Source organism: Vulpes vulpes, chromosome 5 (assembly GCF_048418805.1).
Source record: "Vulpes vulpes isolate BD-2025 chromosome 5, VulVul3, whole genome shotgun sequence".
In the NCBI taxonomy this organism is placed as follows: domain Eukaryota; kingdom Metazoa; phylum Chordata; class Mammalia; order Carnivora; family Canidae; genus Vulpes; species Vulpes vulpes.
In genome coordinates this window covers 96,505,611-96,525,671 of record NC_132784.1, presented here as the reverse complement: position 1 = coordinate 96,525,671, position 20,061 = coordinate 96,505,611, and the positions used below count along the sequence as shown (strand labels likewise).

Sequence of the window (20,061 nt, the reverse complement as noted above, 5' to 3'; positions counted from 1 at the left end):
TGTCTTTTATGTGTGTTGCCTGTGCTCTTTTTATTGAGTCTTAGGCTCTTTTTCCTTCAGTACAGCTGTCTGCAGAGGCATTCTTTGCCTATTGTGGGCACTGTTTGGTCTCTAGCAGGAGTAGGTGTGTTTTAACGGTTTTAACGGTGGTCTACTTGCAAAATGAGACCTGCTGCCCCAGAACTAAGGCCCCACAAAATGTGTGGGTCAGGAGATGTGTTGGCATTTTTTGTGTTGCTTTTCTTGAGAGGAAGGGCCCATGGTGCCCGGACTGAGGGAAGTGTGACTGGGAAAGGCAGATCTGCCAAAGGTAGGGGACCATGGGGAGTGTGAAGGGCAGCTTGGTGCAAGTAAGTTAGGTATGGAGTGCTGGCATCAGGCTGGTTCCCACAGGTGGCCACTGTTTATGCTGAAAGGTAGGGGATGAAAATGTTGCCTGCCAGCACCTTTGTTCCTGGAAGGGTCTCTTGGTGATCCAGGTCCTTCCAGGTCATGCTCTAAACAAATCACTGTCCCTTTGGTCTGTCCCTGGTGTTTTTCAAACTGTTGGTTATAAGCTATATCTGCATAAGCCGCTTGTCCTGCTACCTCTAAAGGGCTTCCCCAAACCCTCTGGCACTTCTAGAGCTAAGCCTGCCAATTTTTAAAATTCTAGGCTTCAAGTCCAGCTGGTTTAAGAACTCATGAAATTCATTCTTCAAAGGCAAATATTACGAGAATTCATTTTCTTCTTTTGTGGACTCCCCAGTACGAACGTCTGTTTCCACCCTTCTCTCTCCCACTTCCCTCCCCACCATGGACAGCCTAGGATTGCCTTACTCCCAGACCACATCCTCATCCTTTCTAGCTTATTCCATGTAGTCACTTCTCCACCTTTAGTTGTGGAGTTTGTTCTGCCAGTGTTTGGGTTGTTTTCTGGTTACTTACACTGCTGTAATTTAAATAGAAAGAGTGATTAGAGAACAATAAGCATTTAATTAAGGCCTGAAAACTAGTCTAAATAAAAATGAAAAGAATTTTGGGCTCTGAGCTTCATTTTCAAAATTATATTGGAGGCCAGGAGGTTATTTTCTTGGGATTGCTTTCTAGCAGTGGAAGGGGCGAGTGAAGAAATAAACAACTGAGTAAAGACTATATATTAATTAGTGAGACCTTTTAGAGGGCTGCTCACTCTGTGCAAAATCATGGTGCTTAAGGACTTCATGGTCTGGCTTTTACCCCAAATGAATGAAGTGATAATATGTAGAAATTAAATGTCTCATTACTTTGTGGCAAAAATTCCTTCCCTTATACTGTTCTTGTACACTTCCAGAATTTTTAAACTTCAAATGCTTGAACTCCAGTTCTCCCATGATCCTTTTTGTTTCTCTCTGTCTCAGACTCCTGTGAAGAACCATCTCTATGTGTTGGCTCTTTTCCCCACTCCCTTATGATCATTTGAGATAACTTAATAAGTACTCTAATAAAGATAATAAGGTGATAATGTATTATTACATCAGATAACATATTTTGAAGTCAATAGTAATTTCTAATATAAAGTTCTAGCAACAATCAATTGTTTGGGAGAAAGTCAGGCTGTAGATTCTCCCCTTTTCTCAAAATATACTTCAGGTAAATGAGGATTTTGTATAAACAGTCTTGCATTTAAAAAATATTAACAGCACATTTAAAAAAAATAAAAAATAAAAATAAATAAAATAAAAATATTAACAAACTGATAAAGATAAATAATAGCACTGTATGGGGACAAACTTCGAATTAAACAAAGTTTTATCTTGGCAAACTTTACATTCCTTTTTTTTTTTTTTTTTAACTTTACCTTCCATTTAGGTAAGTGCTCCCTACTGCATCCTCTTTAGACTACTCAGTCCTCTTCTATAATCTGTACGCTTGATGTTGATCCAACCCAATTATTCGATACTGCTCCATGCAGACCTTCTTCTGTCCTTAGACATCCTGTTTCCCTCGAGTTTATGGTTTGGTTGCTGCCATCTTCCAAGGCAATAAAAAAAAGAAGAGTTATCAAGGAGACAGAGCATGTCATGATGTTATACTGTCAGATCCACGCAGCTCAAAACAGGAAAGTGAGACTAGCACATAGGTGAGATTTTTCTTACTGATAGGAAATGTTTTGTTTGAAACATTTATTTATTTATTTATTTATTTATTTATTTATTTATTTATTTGAGAGAGAATGAGCATGCACAGATGTGTACACATGTATTAGGGAAGGAGCAGAGAGAGAGAGAGGAGGAGGAGAGTGGTAGACTCCTTCTTGAGTGTGGAGCCCAACAGTCAAGTGGCAGGATCCCAGGACCCTGACATCATGACCTAAGAGGAAATCAAGAGTCCTATGCTCAACCAACTGAGCCACCCAGTACCCTGCTCTTTTTTAAAAAGGGATTTATTTATTTAATTATTAGTGAAAGAGAAGTAGGAAATGGTTATTATAGAAATGATAATTGTGAATTTAAGAGTGAAATTTAGGGAATTCAGTATCAAACAGATTGCTGAAAGACAAAGAATATGTAAGCAGACACTTCATAGGAATAAATAATTATTTTCTGTATCATTTTAATACCCTGTTATTACATCCTTTATAGCACTTTGCTACACTTCAGTATAATTATTGGTTACTTGTCTATATCCTTCCAGATACAGTGAATTCTTTGAGTTCATGGACTGTGTCTTTGGTCTTTGTATTTCTAGTGATTATCACATATTATTATCAAGTAAATACATGAATGTTCAGTGGTTACAAAGGAATTATTATTATTTTTAAAAGTCTCTGCAGGAAAAGTTCCTTTATTCTGGACTCTTCAGAACCATTTCCAGGTCTTCCATTCAGAGACTTAATGTCAGTAAGTCTCAAATGTTCATTGTTTATGTATTATCAAATACACTGTGTGTGTATTGAGAATTAGTTGTCTGGGGAAAAAGGATATCAATTTGCATTTCTTAGTAAGTTCAGTCCAGAAGGAGAAATAAGAAATTTGGCTACAGCCTGAATTCCCTTTTCATTCAATAGCCTTGCAGTTAGGTTATACCCTTTATTAAATGGATTTCTTATTAAAAATAGTTAACATGCAGAATTGGAAGCAGGAAGAGTGATTATGATCTGCTGGAATTGGATTCAAGAGTAGATATTTGATCTGCCAGAGACCTCTGTAAATTTCCCTACTTGTTTTATACAGAGTGATTCAGTTGCTCTCTGGGCAACCAATCTCATTTGCTTGGAACTAGGTAACTGATGTCTTGTAAAGTAAACATTTTATTAATTTTAATATACTTGTCTAAGTTTAACATTGAGACAATTTCTTTTTTATACTTTTTTATTTCTATAAAACAAATAGTGCCTGCAATATAGTTCAACAGCTATAATGGAATTGATAAGGTCTTTCATATCTTCTTATTTCAAGTTAGATTTTGCTTTCTGGAATCAAAAATGTATTTTTCATGCAATTTGAAAGAGTTATTCTAAGAGAATTATATTCTGGAGAAAGAAAACCAGAATCTGTTTTTAAAACTCTTTAGGAATAAAAAAAAAAACTCTGGTAGGCTCAGTACTTCTTACACTACATAGTTTTGTCACCGCTCTGATTCTTTACCTTTTTATAGAGAAAACCATATTATGTAAGCATGTGGGAGAAAAGGAAGCAAAAATTAATGATCAAAGCAGCTTCTGAATATTTAAGAAGTTGAATGGAAGACAACAGACAAAATGTTAGTCTATTCACATTCCTTAATAAAATTGAATTCTAATTAAAAAAAAATAAAATTGGATTTATTTGTCCTACTTTCTTGAAGGTAAAAAAAAACTACTTTACACAAAGATTATAGTCTAAGTATGTGATTATAGTTTAAGAAAATTTTCTAACATGTCTTTTGGACATGCAGTCTTGAAGACATTTCTGTTATTAATGTGAGAGGGAATAATTATGTTATTGAAGAACTATGAGTAGTAACTAAATTAATAGTTAATATGTTTTGGTTGGTGATATATCTTTCTAACAAATTAAAGATCTTTAGTGCCTGAATTATTCTCATAAGCATATAGGTATGCTTTCATATGCTTTTTGACTCACTAGCGATTTAAGCAGCGAAGACCATTCATGGCCTCTGAAAATGAACACATACTGTGTTTAATTGACATGTGAAGTGATACATTCATAGTCAACTCCACAGGGTGAAATGGAGGGGCAGTTTTGCCAAAAATAGAGAATGATTAAAGTAAAAAAAAATTTAAATGAGCTTCTAAATCTGGCTTCATCAGAAAAGATAAAAACAACAACAACAACAACAACAACAAAAAAAAACTTCAGACCTGTGTGTCAGGGAAAAATATAGGGGAAAACAATCTATTTTTAAAAGATTGAGTCTCATTTTACAAATCACTGAATATCAGATTTTTTTTTCCAGGAGATGCAATAGATATTTCATCTAACTGCATTGAGTATTAGAGCAAAGGATGAATTGTAAGATTTATTCAACTTGCTACAACATGTTGGTGCCCTAGGAGACTTTTCTACTTAGAGAAGAACCCATTAAAATATGTCTGGATGGAAAGCAAAAGAGGAAGGCAAAGTAAACTAAAAATCCATTTCTCATAATTTTGGATTTTTTTCGTCTCCTTTTCTTCCTCCTCCCCTTCCTCCTCCAGTTCTCTTTAACTTTTAAAAAAGTTCATTACATTCACTACAAGTACTTTCAATTTGATAATTTGCTAAAATCATACTGATTACCTTATAAGAAGTTCCTTTTGTATCTGTGCAAAATCGGTGGTTCATTGTGTCAGCAAATTGTGTCTTTTTCAATGGAAAAAATATTATCACATGGTGAGATCTGAGTTTATAAAATAATTGATAAGTTGTTTTTTCTTTTACTACTCGCTCTTTTATTTGCTCACTGATGATCTTACTCTAAACGTGTCACATTTATTATTTTTTTTTCAAATTTTTTTTTTTTTAATTTATGATAGTCACAGAGAGAGAGAGAGAGGCAGAGACACAGGCGGAGGAAGAAGCAGGCTCCATGCACCGGGAGCCTGATGTGGGATTCGATCCCGGTTCTCCAGGATCGTGCCCTGGGCCAAAGGCAGGCGCCAAACCGCTGCGCCACCCAGGGATCCCAACATGTCACATTTAGAATAACTTTCCATCTTTAAAAAATATATATGTTGGATTAATTTAAGTGATTTGTACTTAAAAATTTTGCCATGTTTTTTTTTTTTTTTTTTTTTTTAAATTTTTTTTTTTTTTAATTTTATTTATTTATGATAGTCATACAGAGAGAAAGAGAGAGGCAGAGACACAGGCAGAGGGAGAAGCAGGCTCCATGCACCGGGAGCCTGATGTGGGATTCGATCCCGGGTCTCCAGGATCGCGCCCTGGGCCAAAGGCAGGCGCCAAACCGCTGCGCCACCCAGGGATCCCTTGCCATGTTTTAAAAATGTCATATGAAGCAATAATTAACACTTTGTTTAATTAAATTTATAATCTCTTGAAATATTCTTCTTTATATCTATATCCCTATGATATGCACATAAATCAAATCCCTGTGATTACAATAGGTTACTGTCAATATTGAAAGTATACTTCTTGTGTCTTTTTTTATATTCAATAATTTTAGTAAATAAAGTACTAAATATTGCAGATATGTTTGCACACACACAGACATACCTTTGGTTTTGCTGATCTTTTCTCTGTCCTTTATGCTTTACCCACATGTTAAGTTTTTATTTAACGTTGTTAGTACATATTGCCCTGCTTCAGGTTGTAAGCTTATCAAGGGCAAGGATCTTGTACTATTCACATGTTATCACCAAAGCCTAACAGTGCATCTGGCACTTAGTAGGAGGTAAATAAATGCCAAAGGAAAGCATGGATTTGTACTCCCATATAGACTGAATTCATCAGATCCTGTAAGTAAGCTTGCTTAGCACACATTGAGAGGGAAGTATGAGCAGTACAATTCAGTCACATAAGGAAAAACCTAATCTTCTGAAAGCATGATAGCTGTCATATCCCATTTTTCCAAGACAGCTTTGGTGAATTTCTGTTACCCAGTCCCAGATATCATAGGTCTTACAGCAGGGCTGTTTTATAGAACAGTTCTGTATTGTGCTTGGGCATTAGGGTAGGGAGTATTTCTAGCTGGCTGTATATAAGTCTAATTGGCTGACCTTCTTGGAGATTCCTTAAGCTACTTAATATAATTTTTATAACTCTTTTCTGTTTAATTAGTTGCATTTAGAGTCTGTCATTTGAAAATATGAACATTAATCAATCCTAGGAATGCAATAATGTGTTTACAGCACATCTCTGTGTACCCTAAACTATGGATTATTTTACTTTTCATTGGAAATGTGGAAGATGAAAGAAGTATATGTGAGTGAGTATGTATGATTTATTTTTTCATAAATTCTATGTCAAACAAGTTTTAATTCTAGAGTACATATGTTATTTTGGTGTTCACAAAATATATTTTAATTACAGAATGTAAAAATTCATTATATTGTGCTGCATCTTCAGCATTTCTCAAGTGCTTTCATATGCTATTTTATTTGAAAATTATAAAACCCCTAAGAGCAGTAGGCATTGCTCATAGCTTCCATGAATATCAGAGGAAAATTCAGGCCTAGAAATAGGTGTGTAATCTTAATTCATGCTCTGTCTAAAGGTTATTCTCTGCATGCTTACTTAAACTATAGTTGACCTTAAGTATATGGACAACCATATGACATTAGCATCTACTTTTGTCTCTACTTTTATTTAAGGGTCAGAAATATTGAGTGTAAGTATTTTCAGCTTGGATGACAGGAAGCCTCTAAAATTGATTAAATTATTAACCAGACATGTCAAGTCATTATCTCTAGTATGTGGAGGCTGTCATTAGCACTAGACATTACTCCAATTATATAGTTTTCAGTATATTCCTTAAAAATTAAGAATAAATACTCTAATTATTATCATTTGGACCATCTTATTTTATTGGATGTGAAAAATTATTTTTAAATCTTGTCCATTCATTAAGTCTCAAAAAATCCAGAATTCATTTCCCACTAACACTGTCATTAAGAAAAGTGATGATATAACATAAAAATCTCCATTAATAAGATTTGTACTCATCATTGCTACAAAAATCATGATAATAAGATACAAATGTGCTAATAGAATTGAGCTTACCTGTGTATTATGCTATTCCACGATAAATTCACAAGAACTTAAATTACAAGCTCTAATTTTGCAAAGACATTTCTATAATTTATGAAAATACTGTGTAAACAATGGAAATATAGAAAATGGCATATATGGGCAGGTGTCAGATTCTAGTAAAACTTGGTGATCATATATATATTCATAAAGTCAAAAGGCATTTTTATGACTCATTCAGATATTGGAAAATGTAGCTACGTTGCTCTTTATTTCTCAAGATTTCACTATTAAACTTTCAGCTTTGATCTTAGTGATACTATTTCCAGAAGGAATACATTTGGTGATGCTGAAGTCATATGTATATGTATAAATTTCTAGATCATGCTTCTGAATAATTGGTTTGCCAGGTTAGTGAGGAACATTCAGAAACACATTAATATTCTCATGTCACTAAGATGGAAATGATACATTGTCATGGTAATTTCACAAATGATGCCCTGGAGTGTTCAAAGAGCCAATGCCATCCAGACAGTAATTAATTACATCCAAGAGAATGTGAAATATTTCACTTGATTATAAAGTATTTTTTAAAAATATAATTACTTCTGGGAAACTATATGAAAAAAAAAGCCATTTATTTTAAAAGGCCTGAAGTCAGACATTCTGAATTGGCATAATGTTAAATGATTTTGAAAAAAAAAATCTGCAAACATTGGCAGTGAGTTTGTTATTGTTGATGTGAGTTTAATCTTTTCCAGAGATTTGTTGAAACTTCAGTGGATAGCCTAAGAATTCTTACATTTATACATGGTAATATATAACATAGATGATATAGGAAGCTTTGTTTTCTCGTGAATTCTGGTTTAAATACTCTATTATTTGGATATTTCAGAGCATACAAGAGGAGAAGTTTGATGGTCCATTGATAATTTTAGTTTTTGAAATGTTTTATTTTACCTCATTTTCAAAGAACTGAATTCAAGGCCTTATAAAAGAAAAATTAAAGCTCTATGATGAGAGTGAGAGAAGCATTTCAAAGATGTTGCTCCACCTATATCAGGCATTTTCTTGTAATCTTTTATCCCCTTGTATTTTTGAAATATAGTCTTGATTAGATTTTTTTTTTTTTTAGAGAAGAACAACACCAAATTAAGTAATGTTCACTGGCTCACAACATGAATAGTATTAGGATACTCTGGCACAGGGATGATAATGTTTGAATGGTAATCGCTTACTCTGTTAGTTATACAGAAATAAATCTGGGGAGGTTATCTCATAGGTAGATGACTTGGGGATTGAATACCAGTAAGGTTTTCAGGATCCTCATAAATACTGAACTTCTGTGTTCACTTCCTGTTCCATCATTCTATTACACGTCTAAAACACATCCACTTTTCTTACCTGGTTCACTGATTTTTAAAAATTAATCATAAAGGATATATTTAATTCCTTTGGTTAAAGCCTTTGTTTTTCCTCATTAAATAGGTATTGTTGGTGAAAACACACTTTTCTATTAGGCATTTTTACCTACACTTTCATGAGGGTTTCGGATATTTAAGTGATGATGTGATGTAGGAAGTCATTGTTTCTGCAATGGGAACAAATGTTACTGGAGATATTAGGGTGAAGGATTTGAAGTCAAGAAATTTAAAAATAATGAATAAATATTGTGGGTGACAAAGAAATAATTCACAAGTCTGCCTAGAGCTATCTGGGAGGGAATGACTTGTAGTATTCACTGTAGAGTAAATGAGAACATCCCACCTGACTCACCTATTTCAAACAATATTTAGACTCAGATTGCTTAATAAAGTAAGTCTAGGAGAACTGTAAATAATTGGAAAAGAAAAGTGAGAAGGGAATGGTGTAGGGAAATAAGCAAATTAAATGGATTGTATTTTAAAGAAAATCTCATTAGCTTATTTATTGGCTATCAAGGGAAGTTGTAAAAACATGTAAAAAATAGAATTAGGATGGAAAACATGACAGTAATAGAAGGAAACTTTTCCAAATAAGTAGTATTGTATTCAGTTCTTTTTGCTCCTTATAATAATTTTGTATCTTTTCAAAATTTGAGGAGCCAATGAAGAAGGAATAAATAATCAGTATAACTAAGAACTTTTGACTCCTTGAGGCATTTTAAGAAAGACTTCTAATTCACTGATACATTCTAAAAAAATGTGAACTACAGCCTTGGCCTCTGGGTTTTGATATTGTTGCTGTTTGTTTGTTTGTTTTTTTACTAACTTGTAATAAATTCATCCATAAGGATGCTGAGACCCGATTATATTTGTCAAAGAGAACTACTAGTTAAATAATTCACTGCAATTCACCTATACTTTTTCTTTTACCACTCCTGAATCCTTTCTAACCTTTGAACATATTCTTTCTGATTTCATTAACCTTTAGCTTTCCTGTTATTTTTAGGAAGTTCTGTAGTTGCCTCTTTGAGATAGTTCTTTGTGTATAGAGAACATGTGTTTGGAGATTAATGTTCAGTATGTAGTTAAGATTTAGCATATATGATGAATTATTTCAGAATTAGGACTATTGAAAATAGTATGTTAATGGACTTAAATATCTCCTGATCATACAAAGGGATTAGTCTTATTAGAGGCTTTAATAATACCAACCAAACTGATGGATAGCTAAACAAACAGACACTCTAAGGTGTAGAGAAACCAAGTATCTTTAAAAGTGACAAGATCTATTGTTATTTAGAATTTCTTTACCCTCTTATGAGCCGTTGAAGTCTAACATGATTTTTTCTTAATGGTTACTTATTTTTTGCTCTTTCTAGGTTACTCATTTAAAAGTGAAAACAATATGTTTGTAGAACACAGTAGTAATACTACATTTCTATTTCTTAGCTATTATGGAGATATATCTGACTTTTAATTCTAGATATAGAGGTATATTTTTCCTGTTCTTAGAATATGTGGAAGTTGTACTTACTAAGGACTAATTACTTTCAAGAATGTAGTAAGTAGTTGAAGCAAGTAGTGATACCAAATAAGCAATTCTACAACTTTTGCAAGTGTGATTAGCATGTGGTAAGAATATACATATTTAAAGCTATGTCATCTCCTTTTCTCAAGCCTTTTGCTGTGATTATTTTTAATGTCATTGAAATTCACTTGGCTCACTATTCTACTAGCTCAGGAATAAGTTTCAAAGTGTTTAATAAAGTTTCTTACTTTAGACCTCAGAAATATGTACTAATTAGATTTGTATCTGTAAGAAAGAAGCATAAAATGTTATAAGGCATCACTAAACAATTAGTGCATTTCTGTTATTTGAAAAACAACCTATTTTGAAATATTAGGCATGAAAAAATAAAGGCACCCTCAAAAATAATCATTTTATGGCCAAACTGTGATTGCTAAGGGGAGCAGATTCATCTTGTTGTTAGGTTAGAAGTGTGAATTATTCTTCCCAAGTTGGTTTTTGTCTCAGAATGTTGCAAGTGGCTGATTTCAAGAAGTTTATATATAGCCCTGGGCTGAGAGTTATAGCCCAAGGATTTGAACTTAAATTTTATAGAGATTTGACACTGATTTCTTTAAAGGATTCATACTAATAACCATGAGACCAAGACTTACTATTAATTAAAGAGTAATCAGATAGTTAGGTTTCTCTATATAAATAAGATGTATAAAACCGTTTAAATATCAAAATTGATCCTAATCAAGAAGAAGCAAATTAGTCCTCATTTTACCTCATAATTCAAAAAATCTGATTGAAGAAAATATTTATTACAGTCCGTGTATCATCTAGGTTCTGTGTCAAAGATTAGTATTAATTCAATCAACAAATATTTGTCTAAAACCTACCAGTTAACTGTAGGCATTCTGTCCACACTGAGAATGCCACAGTAACTAAATTAGGCAATGATTCTGAACTTATGCTTACGTAAAACAAAGCACCTAGAAATTATGATAAATATTTTAAAGGAAATGAAAAGATGATGAGAGAGAAAAAAAAGTTGTAAGAGAAATTTTCCTAGGAGATTGTATTTAAGCTGAGATGTGGAATATAAGAAACCAGAGAATGAGGATGAGCATTCCTGGGGGCACCATGTGGGAAAGGGCCATAAAGGTCTGAAACGGTCCAAGGTGATGGAAGGACTTAAGAGTGGAATGGCCAGAGTTGGGATTTGAGAGATGAGCCAGCTACTACAGTGCTCAGAACTAACTAATTATAGACCTTAACAAACAGTTTCCTCCTATATATATCTCTCCTTAGCTATCTCCCAGGCCCCTTAAACTCAAAATGTACAAAGCTTAATTAAGTACCGTCATGCTTCTCCCCCTTCGTTATTGTATCTGAAAATAGAATCCTATTCTACTTGGCCATTCTCAGCCCTTTCTTGGAAGTCTCCATCATATCTGAAAACATTTTCTTTGTTTTGCTTCTTAAGCATCTCTGAACTCTGTCCTTTACTTAGCCCATCCTCTTTTATTAGAGTCATTTGGAATTCAACAACAGTCTCTTAGCTAGTATTTGGTTACCTTGTGAAGAATAGAATCAAACCCCAACTCAAAGTTTGGTTTTTAATAGAGAGACTGAACTACCACATATGCTTCAAAAGGGTCTGAAAAGGTTGTAACTCACCTAATTGGGGCTTTCTAAGGAGAGCAGAGCAGGTTCCCCAGTAGATATAAATTTGGCTTCAGAAAGCAGGGAAGAGACCTGATTTTATTGTCCTTAGGGACTTGGGTTGGGGCAAGGGTTCCATGCAGGCTTGCTTGTATGGTTTATACCTCTGCTGGCACCAAGATAGTACACATGGACTTTCTTAGTGAAACAAGGAAATGAAAGAGTCAAAAGAGGAAGAGAGAAAGGTGAGACTTGCAAGATGTCAGCAGCTAAACATCAAAAATGAAGTCAATTAATTGCACTGGTCCTCATGACTTAGTATTCTTTTCCTAAATTTATTCCCATGCTTCAGTCTAAGTGACTATTCTAAAATTTAGATTATTTTATATTTCTTCTTTGCTTATGATTCCATTGTCAAATGCAAAATTCCCCAAATTTCTTAATGTAGCCTATGAGGGCCCCCATTACTTGCATTCTGCTCACATTTTCAAATTCCCTCACTGTTCTCTCCCTCGCACTGCTTTTTCAGTCACACTAGATGAGCTGAAGCATCATAATGTGCTTTGCTTTCACACTTTTGGATTTTTGTATGTGCTGTTCATGATGCCTTATAGATATTCTCTGTTCTGGTCCCATATACTTCTTTTCTATTTTTTATTTCAAGCTTGAGATATAATTTAAACAAAATTTTTACTCTTTTAATTGTACAGTTTAATGAAATCTGATAAATGTATAGAGTAATGTAAGTATATAATCAAATATAGTGTCTCACCCACTATAAAATGTTGCATTATGACCCTTTTGTGGTCACAGTGCTTAGGTATTCCAGACCCTACTGATCTGATTTGTGTCCCTGTAAGGTTTGCTCTTCCCATGATGTCTTATGAATGGAATTATAAGGTAGGTATTGTTTTGCTTCTTTTTCCACTTAGCATAATGCTTTTGAGATTCATGAACATATTTTAATATATTCACTGATTCCTTTTTATTGCTGAATAAGTATTAAGGTATAGATATACTACTACAATGTGTTTATACATTGATCAGCTGATAGACATATATATTATTTTCAGTTTAGGGCAGTTACAAATAAATTAGCATAAAATTTGCTATACAGGTCTGTGTGGATATGAGTTTTCTTTTTTTAGATAAATATATTGAGAAGGAATTGGACACCCTATGATGAGTGTTTACTTTTGTAAGAAGTTGCAAAAATTTTCCAAATGGTTTCACCATTTTAAATTTCTGCCAGAAAAGAATGAAATCTCTACTTGCTAAAATCCTTATATTGTTATTGTTAATTTTTTAAAAAATATATATGCTAGATGGCATATAGTGTATCTACTGCATTTTTTAATGACTAATGATAATGAGTATCTCTTCATGTGTCTATTTGTCACTCGTATATCTTCTTTGATGAAGTATCTGTTAAAATACTTTTGATCACTAATTTTAATTAGGTTGATCATCTTATTATTACCGAATTGAATTGTCAGAGTTTCTTATATTCTTAGCATTCTTAGCAAGATCCTTTAGCTCAGATGTGTTTGCAATATATATATATATATATATATATATATATATATATATATATATATATTTTTTTTTTTTTCCCTGCAGCAGACAACTTTCATTTTTACTCTTTGCCCAGCAGCAGTGGTCTTTTGTCTGGATCTGCTCTGTGCCACCCACCATCAGGAAGCTTTTGATTCTTTTCCTCCATAAGAGGCAGTAGTTTATTCTCTGGGATCACAGCATGTGAGTGTTCCTGCCTTTACCCCAGTAGCTTACTTCTTGCTTGGTGTGCAAGAAGGAACATTGTAATTTTGGGAATTCTGCATTTTTGTACCATAGAAGGAGGGAGGCAGGCACTCTAAGGTCTTCTATTCTGCTTCCTGTATTTCTCATGGCATTTGTGAAGCCCTTGGGAAGACCTGGCAAATGACTGTGGACACCTCTTATGTCCAGGTTCTTAAGAATTCCAAACTCTCCTTCTAGCCTAAACTTGGCCGTTATGTGTTTGTTAACAATCAAATCAACCCTTTTCATTCTCTGATACCCTGGTGGCTGCTTCCTTCTCCCTGACCATGCCAGAAGTGGAAAAAAAAGTTCATATACATTCTCTCTCTTCCCGGGGCCTTGCTTTCTTTCCAAATTCAGTTTCCAAGTTGCTTTGGTCATACATTCTTGGCCACTTAGAATGCATTTTTTTTTTTTTTGATGCCTCACAACATAAAAGTCTTGGTGAAAGAAAGAAACTGGGAAGATTAGGTTGCTCAGACAATCCTATATTTGTGGGTGGGAGGGGTAGATCACAAGAGGAAACATAGCTTGGCTTATTTTTGTCTCTATAGATATCTTGATGCATATTTTTTATATATTGCTAATAAAACAGTGAGATTATAAAAGTCTTTGTATTATACTGAATCTCTGTTATTCAGGTAAATTCCATATTTTAAATTGTAAATGAAACATTTATTAAAAATGTATTCACAATTCACTTGTTACTCATTTAAACTCCAACAACTAAAAGTTAAGAAAAAGAAAATGCCTAGTGGAACGCTTGGTTCTGTTGATATCTCTGAAATTTAGTTGTTACTGTATTAACCTAATAAAATTATACTGAAAATTGGGTTTCCATGTTACATTCATATTGCATCATATATATTAAATTTATAATTAGTAAATAGCATATATTTATAATTATAGTCACAAATTCATTAAAATGATATATTGGGTTACTTTCTCACTAAGGTATGATAAAAATAAATGTATTCTAAATACTGAATCAAAAGTTTATTAAAAAATTCATTAACAGTTCACTGCCACACTTTTCCTATAGTGCACAATTTTGAACCTGACTTCTAAGAATTCAGCCAATCATTAAAATGTCTGAAAATTTTGAGTACATTTGAGGGATTTCTTTTTTTTTAAGATTTTATTTACTTATTTGTGAGAGACACACAGAGAGAGGCAGAAACATAGGCAGAAGGAGAAGCAGGCTCCCTATAAGGAGCTTGATGCGGGACTCAATCCTGGCATCCTGGGATCACACCCTGAGCCGAAGACAAATGATCAACTACTGAGCCATCCAGGTGTCCCAAGGGATTTCTTTTCTAAATTATCAACCTCCTCATAGAAGTTAGCCCCAAGGATATTTTGCTGTAATCCACAAAGATTTGCTTCTTATTTACAAAGATGTAAAGACCAAATAGAATTTATCAGCTTAAGGGCACCTGGTTGGCTCTTGGTTTCAGCTCAGGTTGTGATTGCAGGGATGTGGGATCTAGACCCGTGTTGGGATCTGAGCTCAGTGCAGACTCTGCTTGAGATTCTTTCCCTCTCACTCCCCCTCTGCCCCTTCCCCTGCTCATATGCTCTATCAAATAAATAAATAAAATCTTAAAAAAAAATTTTTTTAACTTAGACACAGAGATTTTTAGTTACTACTACATATTACTATATAATAGTTAACATATGATCTGGAAAAGAATAGAGATCAGAAAAGATGATAACCAAAGTACCTATACAGCTTTCTAAACATAGGAAGTGGATTATTAGCACTACCATGGAATCCCTCTTTTCATTCCAGCAACTTTCTTCTTCTGGGTCCTTTCATCCTTTATGGATGGCAAGAATGGGCAGCATTTGAGCACTGGATGACAACAATTTTACATCACAAGTCATTTTATTTATTTTTTAAAAGATTTTATTAATTTATTCATGAGAGACAGAGTGAGAGAGAGGCAGAGACACAGGCAGAGGGAGAAACAGGCTCCGTGCAGGGAGCCTGACGTGGGACTCGATCCCAGGTCTCCAGGATCAGGCCCTGGGCTGAAGGCGGCACTAAACCGCTGAGCCACCCGGGCTGCCCCACAAGTAATTTTCCATCCATCCCACTTCTCATCTTACTTGTGCTGGGTTCCTGCACTGTGATCTCTGTTTCTTCATGAAAGCATTGGCAGGTGACTGAATGTGGGCCAGGCCACATTTGTTTTGATAGACTTAATTCTTTAGAGTTATCTCACATGTATTCAGTTTTACTGAAAACCTGGGAGACAATGAAAAAATACAACTCAGAGGGGGGGGGGATTTGTTTAGAGTATATATTACATTGGAGTGGCTCAAGTGGAAAGCATGTTAACCATTCACAGGTTGTATTCTTCACAGGCATCTGCTAGTTAAGGCTCATTTTTCTCAAGTTTTCACCTCCATTTGATCTAGGAGAGAAACTCTGTCCCCAGCTTTTGGACTTGTGCTATTGATCTATTTTACTTCTTTTTCCCAGCAACCAGTATCAAGTACTCAGAGGACAAAATGGCTCAGTCCAAAGGGTAAAGAAACATGGGAGGCTGTTTAAGGAAAGACTGGCCACATCAGGAAAATCCCAATGAGATGGAGCACTCCATGAGCCAAAGAACAGGATGGGCTTTGTTATGCTAAGTTCAGTTCCTGGGCCTCTTGGGTGGCTCGGTCAGTTTAGTGTCTTGACTCTTGATTTCAGCTCCAGTCGTGATTGGTCTCAGGGTCTTGGGATCAAGGTCCACATGGTGCCCTGCATTCAACAAGGCGTTTGCTTGAGGATTCTCTCTCCCTCTGCCCCTCCCTCTGCTCTCATGGGGTCTCTCTTTCTCTCTCTCTCTCTGTCCCTTTCTCTCAAATAAATAAATATATCTAAGTTGGATACCTATGATGCCACTACTATGATGCCTTCAATACCTATTATGCCACTACTATGAAGCAGAGTAAATATTCTTCCCAATGCAAGTGGAACCAGTTTAGTTATACGAACATACAGGTCCAAAAACACAACTGTCCCTATATACAAACCTCTACATACAAGTACTTACATCTCCAAAAGAAAACATAATTGTCTGAAACCTACAGTCTCAATCAGTAGGTTTTAGTTGGAATAAACAGCATTGCTAATAGACAAAATACCCTTGGGGAGTATGACAAACATTTGCATTCTTTTTTTATTAATTAAATATCTAGTATACTATCTTTTTTCCCCAGATTTAAGATATAATTGACATATAACATTGTATAAGTTTAAAGTATATAGTGTGATGATTTGAAACACATATATATTATGAAATGATAATCACAATAAGGGAGTGGGGCTTTTTAATTAAAAAATATTCTCTGGCCCAAATTAGTGCCATGTTTCTTATCTAGCTAAGAATTTATCCTCTAAATCTACTCCAGCATGTAGTAATGGAGCCAGCGAGGCAGACAAATAGAGGCTGTGCTCAGGTGGCATCTTGTGGTGTCTTTGTGTGGCCTGGGCAGTGAGAGGTATGCCCATTTAGAGGAAAAAGATCCTCACTTTATGGGATGCCTGGGTGGCTCAGTGGTTGAGCGTCTGCCTTCAGCTCGGGTCGTGATCCTGAAGTCCCGGGATTGAGTCCCTCATTGGGTTCCCTGCATGGAGCCTGCTTTTTCCTCTGCCTGTCTCTGTCTCTCTCTGTCTCTCTTTGTCTCTCTCTCTCTCTCTCTCATAAATAAATAAATAAAATCTTAAAAAAAAAAAAAAGATCCTCACTTTAGCCATGAACTCAGGCACCTAACAGCCTCCAGTGCAGAGTTGTAGATTTTAGGTTTTGGTGAGTGGATGTATTGCAAGTGCAGGAAAAGATTACTGAAGAATGAGATTTGTGGCTCAACTCCAGCAATTTCTCTGTGCTAGATTTCTGGTTAGGATCAAAATTTTAAAGTAATATACTTTGGTAATACAGGGCTATCCACTATATCTTTAATTAAACTAGGGAAGTCCAAACAAATATAAACGTATTGCTGATTATAACCAGCTGCATTCTTCACATTGAAAAAACTTTTTACAGAAATTGTTACATTACTTTAGTTTCATTTTCATTTTTAATTTATATTTTTTAAATGTAATAACATTATTTTCTTTTCTGTATATATTTATGCTTATCTCCTATTTATTGTAAATGCTACCGGTTTTCCTTTGTGGCAGTAATATTTGTCTTAATAGAGCGGCTGGGTCAGCTGACCCGGGGGAGCCGCTCGAGCCGGCTTAGGCCGCTTCGCTGGGCCCCGGAGCGTCCGCCGCCGCCGCCAGTCGCAGGGGCATCCAGCAGCTGCTGCAGGCCGAGAAGCGCGCCGCCGAGAAGGTGTCGGAGGCCCGCAAGCGAAAGAACCGGAGGCTGAAGCAGGCCAAAGAAGCTCAGGCTGAAATTGAACAATACCGTCTGCAAAGAGAGAAGGAGTTCAAGGCCAAGGAAGCTGCGGCTCTGGGATCCCATGGCAGCTGCAGCACTGAAGTGGAGAAGGAGACCCAGGAGAAGATGACCATCCTCCAGACCTACTTCCAGCAGAACAGGGATGAAGTCCTGGATAACCTCTTGGCCTTTGTCTGTGACATCCGGCCAGAAATCCATGAAAACTACCGCATCAATGGATAGGAGAGGAGGAAGCAGCTCTGTGAGCAGATTGGCATTTTATATGCCTTCCTGGAATATGAAGCTTCAGCACAGCTTGAGTTACATCCTTGTGAAAAGGCATTAAATTATTTCTGTATATTATAGTGTAGGTCCCTTCACTTTTTGGAGAATAGCAAATCGAGCTTCTTTGTACAAACGTAGAGCTTATCCAAAGATTTTCTTCTTTTACCTCATTATTTCTTAGAAATTTAATGTGCATACGTTCTGTTTTCCTATGCCTTTTAAGCTCAAGCAACATATATTATATCGGTACTTTTTCTTTCTTAGATGTAGTTAAAATCATTTTTTTGTTTGTTTGTTTGTTTAAAAGAAAGAAAGGGATTAAATATTTTTTTCCCTAAAGCTTTCTTGAAGGTCAGGGGCTTTATCTATGAAAAAGTAGTAAATAGTTAATTGTAACTTGTGTGAAGCAGCAGCCAGCCTTAAAATAGTCCTTTCTGGCTAAGGGGCAGAACAGCAAATACTAGTATAATTGTTTGGGCTGCTTTTATTTTCTCTTAATCAAAATTATTAGATGATAGAATTCAGGAACTTGTTACATGTTATTACTTGGTGTACTGATAATCATTTAAAAGTAAGGACTTTGGCATGCAATCCCCTCCCGCCCCCCCCCCTTCATCCTTTTTGATGATGCAGAGTACACTTTGACCTAGATGTTCTGCAGAATTTCACGTAGGAAATTAAATTAGCAGATGTATCACATACACATTTGCATGCATACTCAGAAAATAAAGCAGGAAGGAAATCACTTGTGATTTCGCCCAACATCCGGTTCGAAAAACAGCATCAGACTAGTAAGTCTGCAGTTTGCCTCTTCTCTAGAGCACGCTGGACTAGTGCAGCCTTGGGCCAGTTACCAAGCAGATTTCCTCCCTGGCGGGCTAAATGATATGTGTAATACCTATAGGAGCTTCACACTAGCTCTGTAAGAGTTAAATGCTCTGTGACTCTGTTAGCTGAAAGTCTTTGGCTGCAAAATAATTTCTAGTAGACACAGAGTTGAGAGAGAACATGAATGGGATTTCCTTGCTTGTTCCGAAATAGCATGAGAGCAGTAGATGCCCTTATAGGAATCACATTTTATGAGACTCACGATGGGTTGCTTGCAGGCCACGTTCGTTCCGTTTTATAGTGCGATTCCTCATAAGAGTTTTCTAGATGAGCTTTTCCAGTTTTTACTGTTCAAGCACTCCAGTCAAGCTTTCCACTCCACTGAAACCACGTCAGGGTCAGCAGTGATGAGCAGATTGAGAGGTCCAGTCTTCTTCCTACTGGACTTTCAGTCCTGTTGGACAGGGTTGACTAGTTCTTCTTGAACCCACTTTGTTAGCTTTGTTTTGCAGGGATGTGCTACTTTGCTCCTCCGTCTCTTGCTTTAGTTCTGATTCTTTTTCCAGGGATTTGTTCTTGGACGTCTCTACACTCATTTCCTTGTTGAAACCCACCTTTTCGTGGCTTTAAATATTTGTGCTGAAGATCCAAAATTTATATCCAGCCTCTCTCTCCTGAACTCTAGAGTTGTCAATTGCTTATTTGCTATTTTGATTTGGATATCTAATAAACATCTGCATCTTAACATGGTTCCACACTGTAAAAAAAAAAAAAAAAAAATTTGTCTTAATAAATTTGTTCAAATATAAAAATAGTTTTTAACTAAAAATAGTAATTGAATACTAATATATGCAAATAAAGATATGATCAAATCTGAAGGTTGTTTGAGAATATATCAATTTGAAAAACATTGGCTTTCAGGGGAAAAAGGTTTAACTGGGAGGTAGTCTGAGTAGAATTCTAAGCATGTTGCCTGGTTATGCAGGCTAGGCCATAAGGCTTTCCGGGCC

At 35.4% G+C, this 20,061-nt stretch overlaps 1 protein-coding gene across 1 annotated transcript; it reads left to right on the top strand.

Annotated features, from left to right (window-relative positions):
• Nucleotides 1-320: 320 nt before the first annotated feature.
• On the top strand, nucleotides 321-19,801 carry LOC112914591 (V-type proton ATPase subunit G 1). Its single transcript, XM_025991684.2, has 2 exons — nucleotides 321-350; nucleotides 17,798-19,801. Exons 1-2 carry the CDS (start codon nucleotides 321-323, stop codon nucleotides 18,179-18,181), a joined length of 414 nt encoding a protein of 137 aa, XP_025847469.2. The 3' UTR covers nucleotides 18,182-19,801.
• The last annotated feature ends 260 nt before the right edge of the window (nucleotides 19,802-20,061 follow it).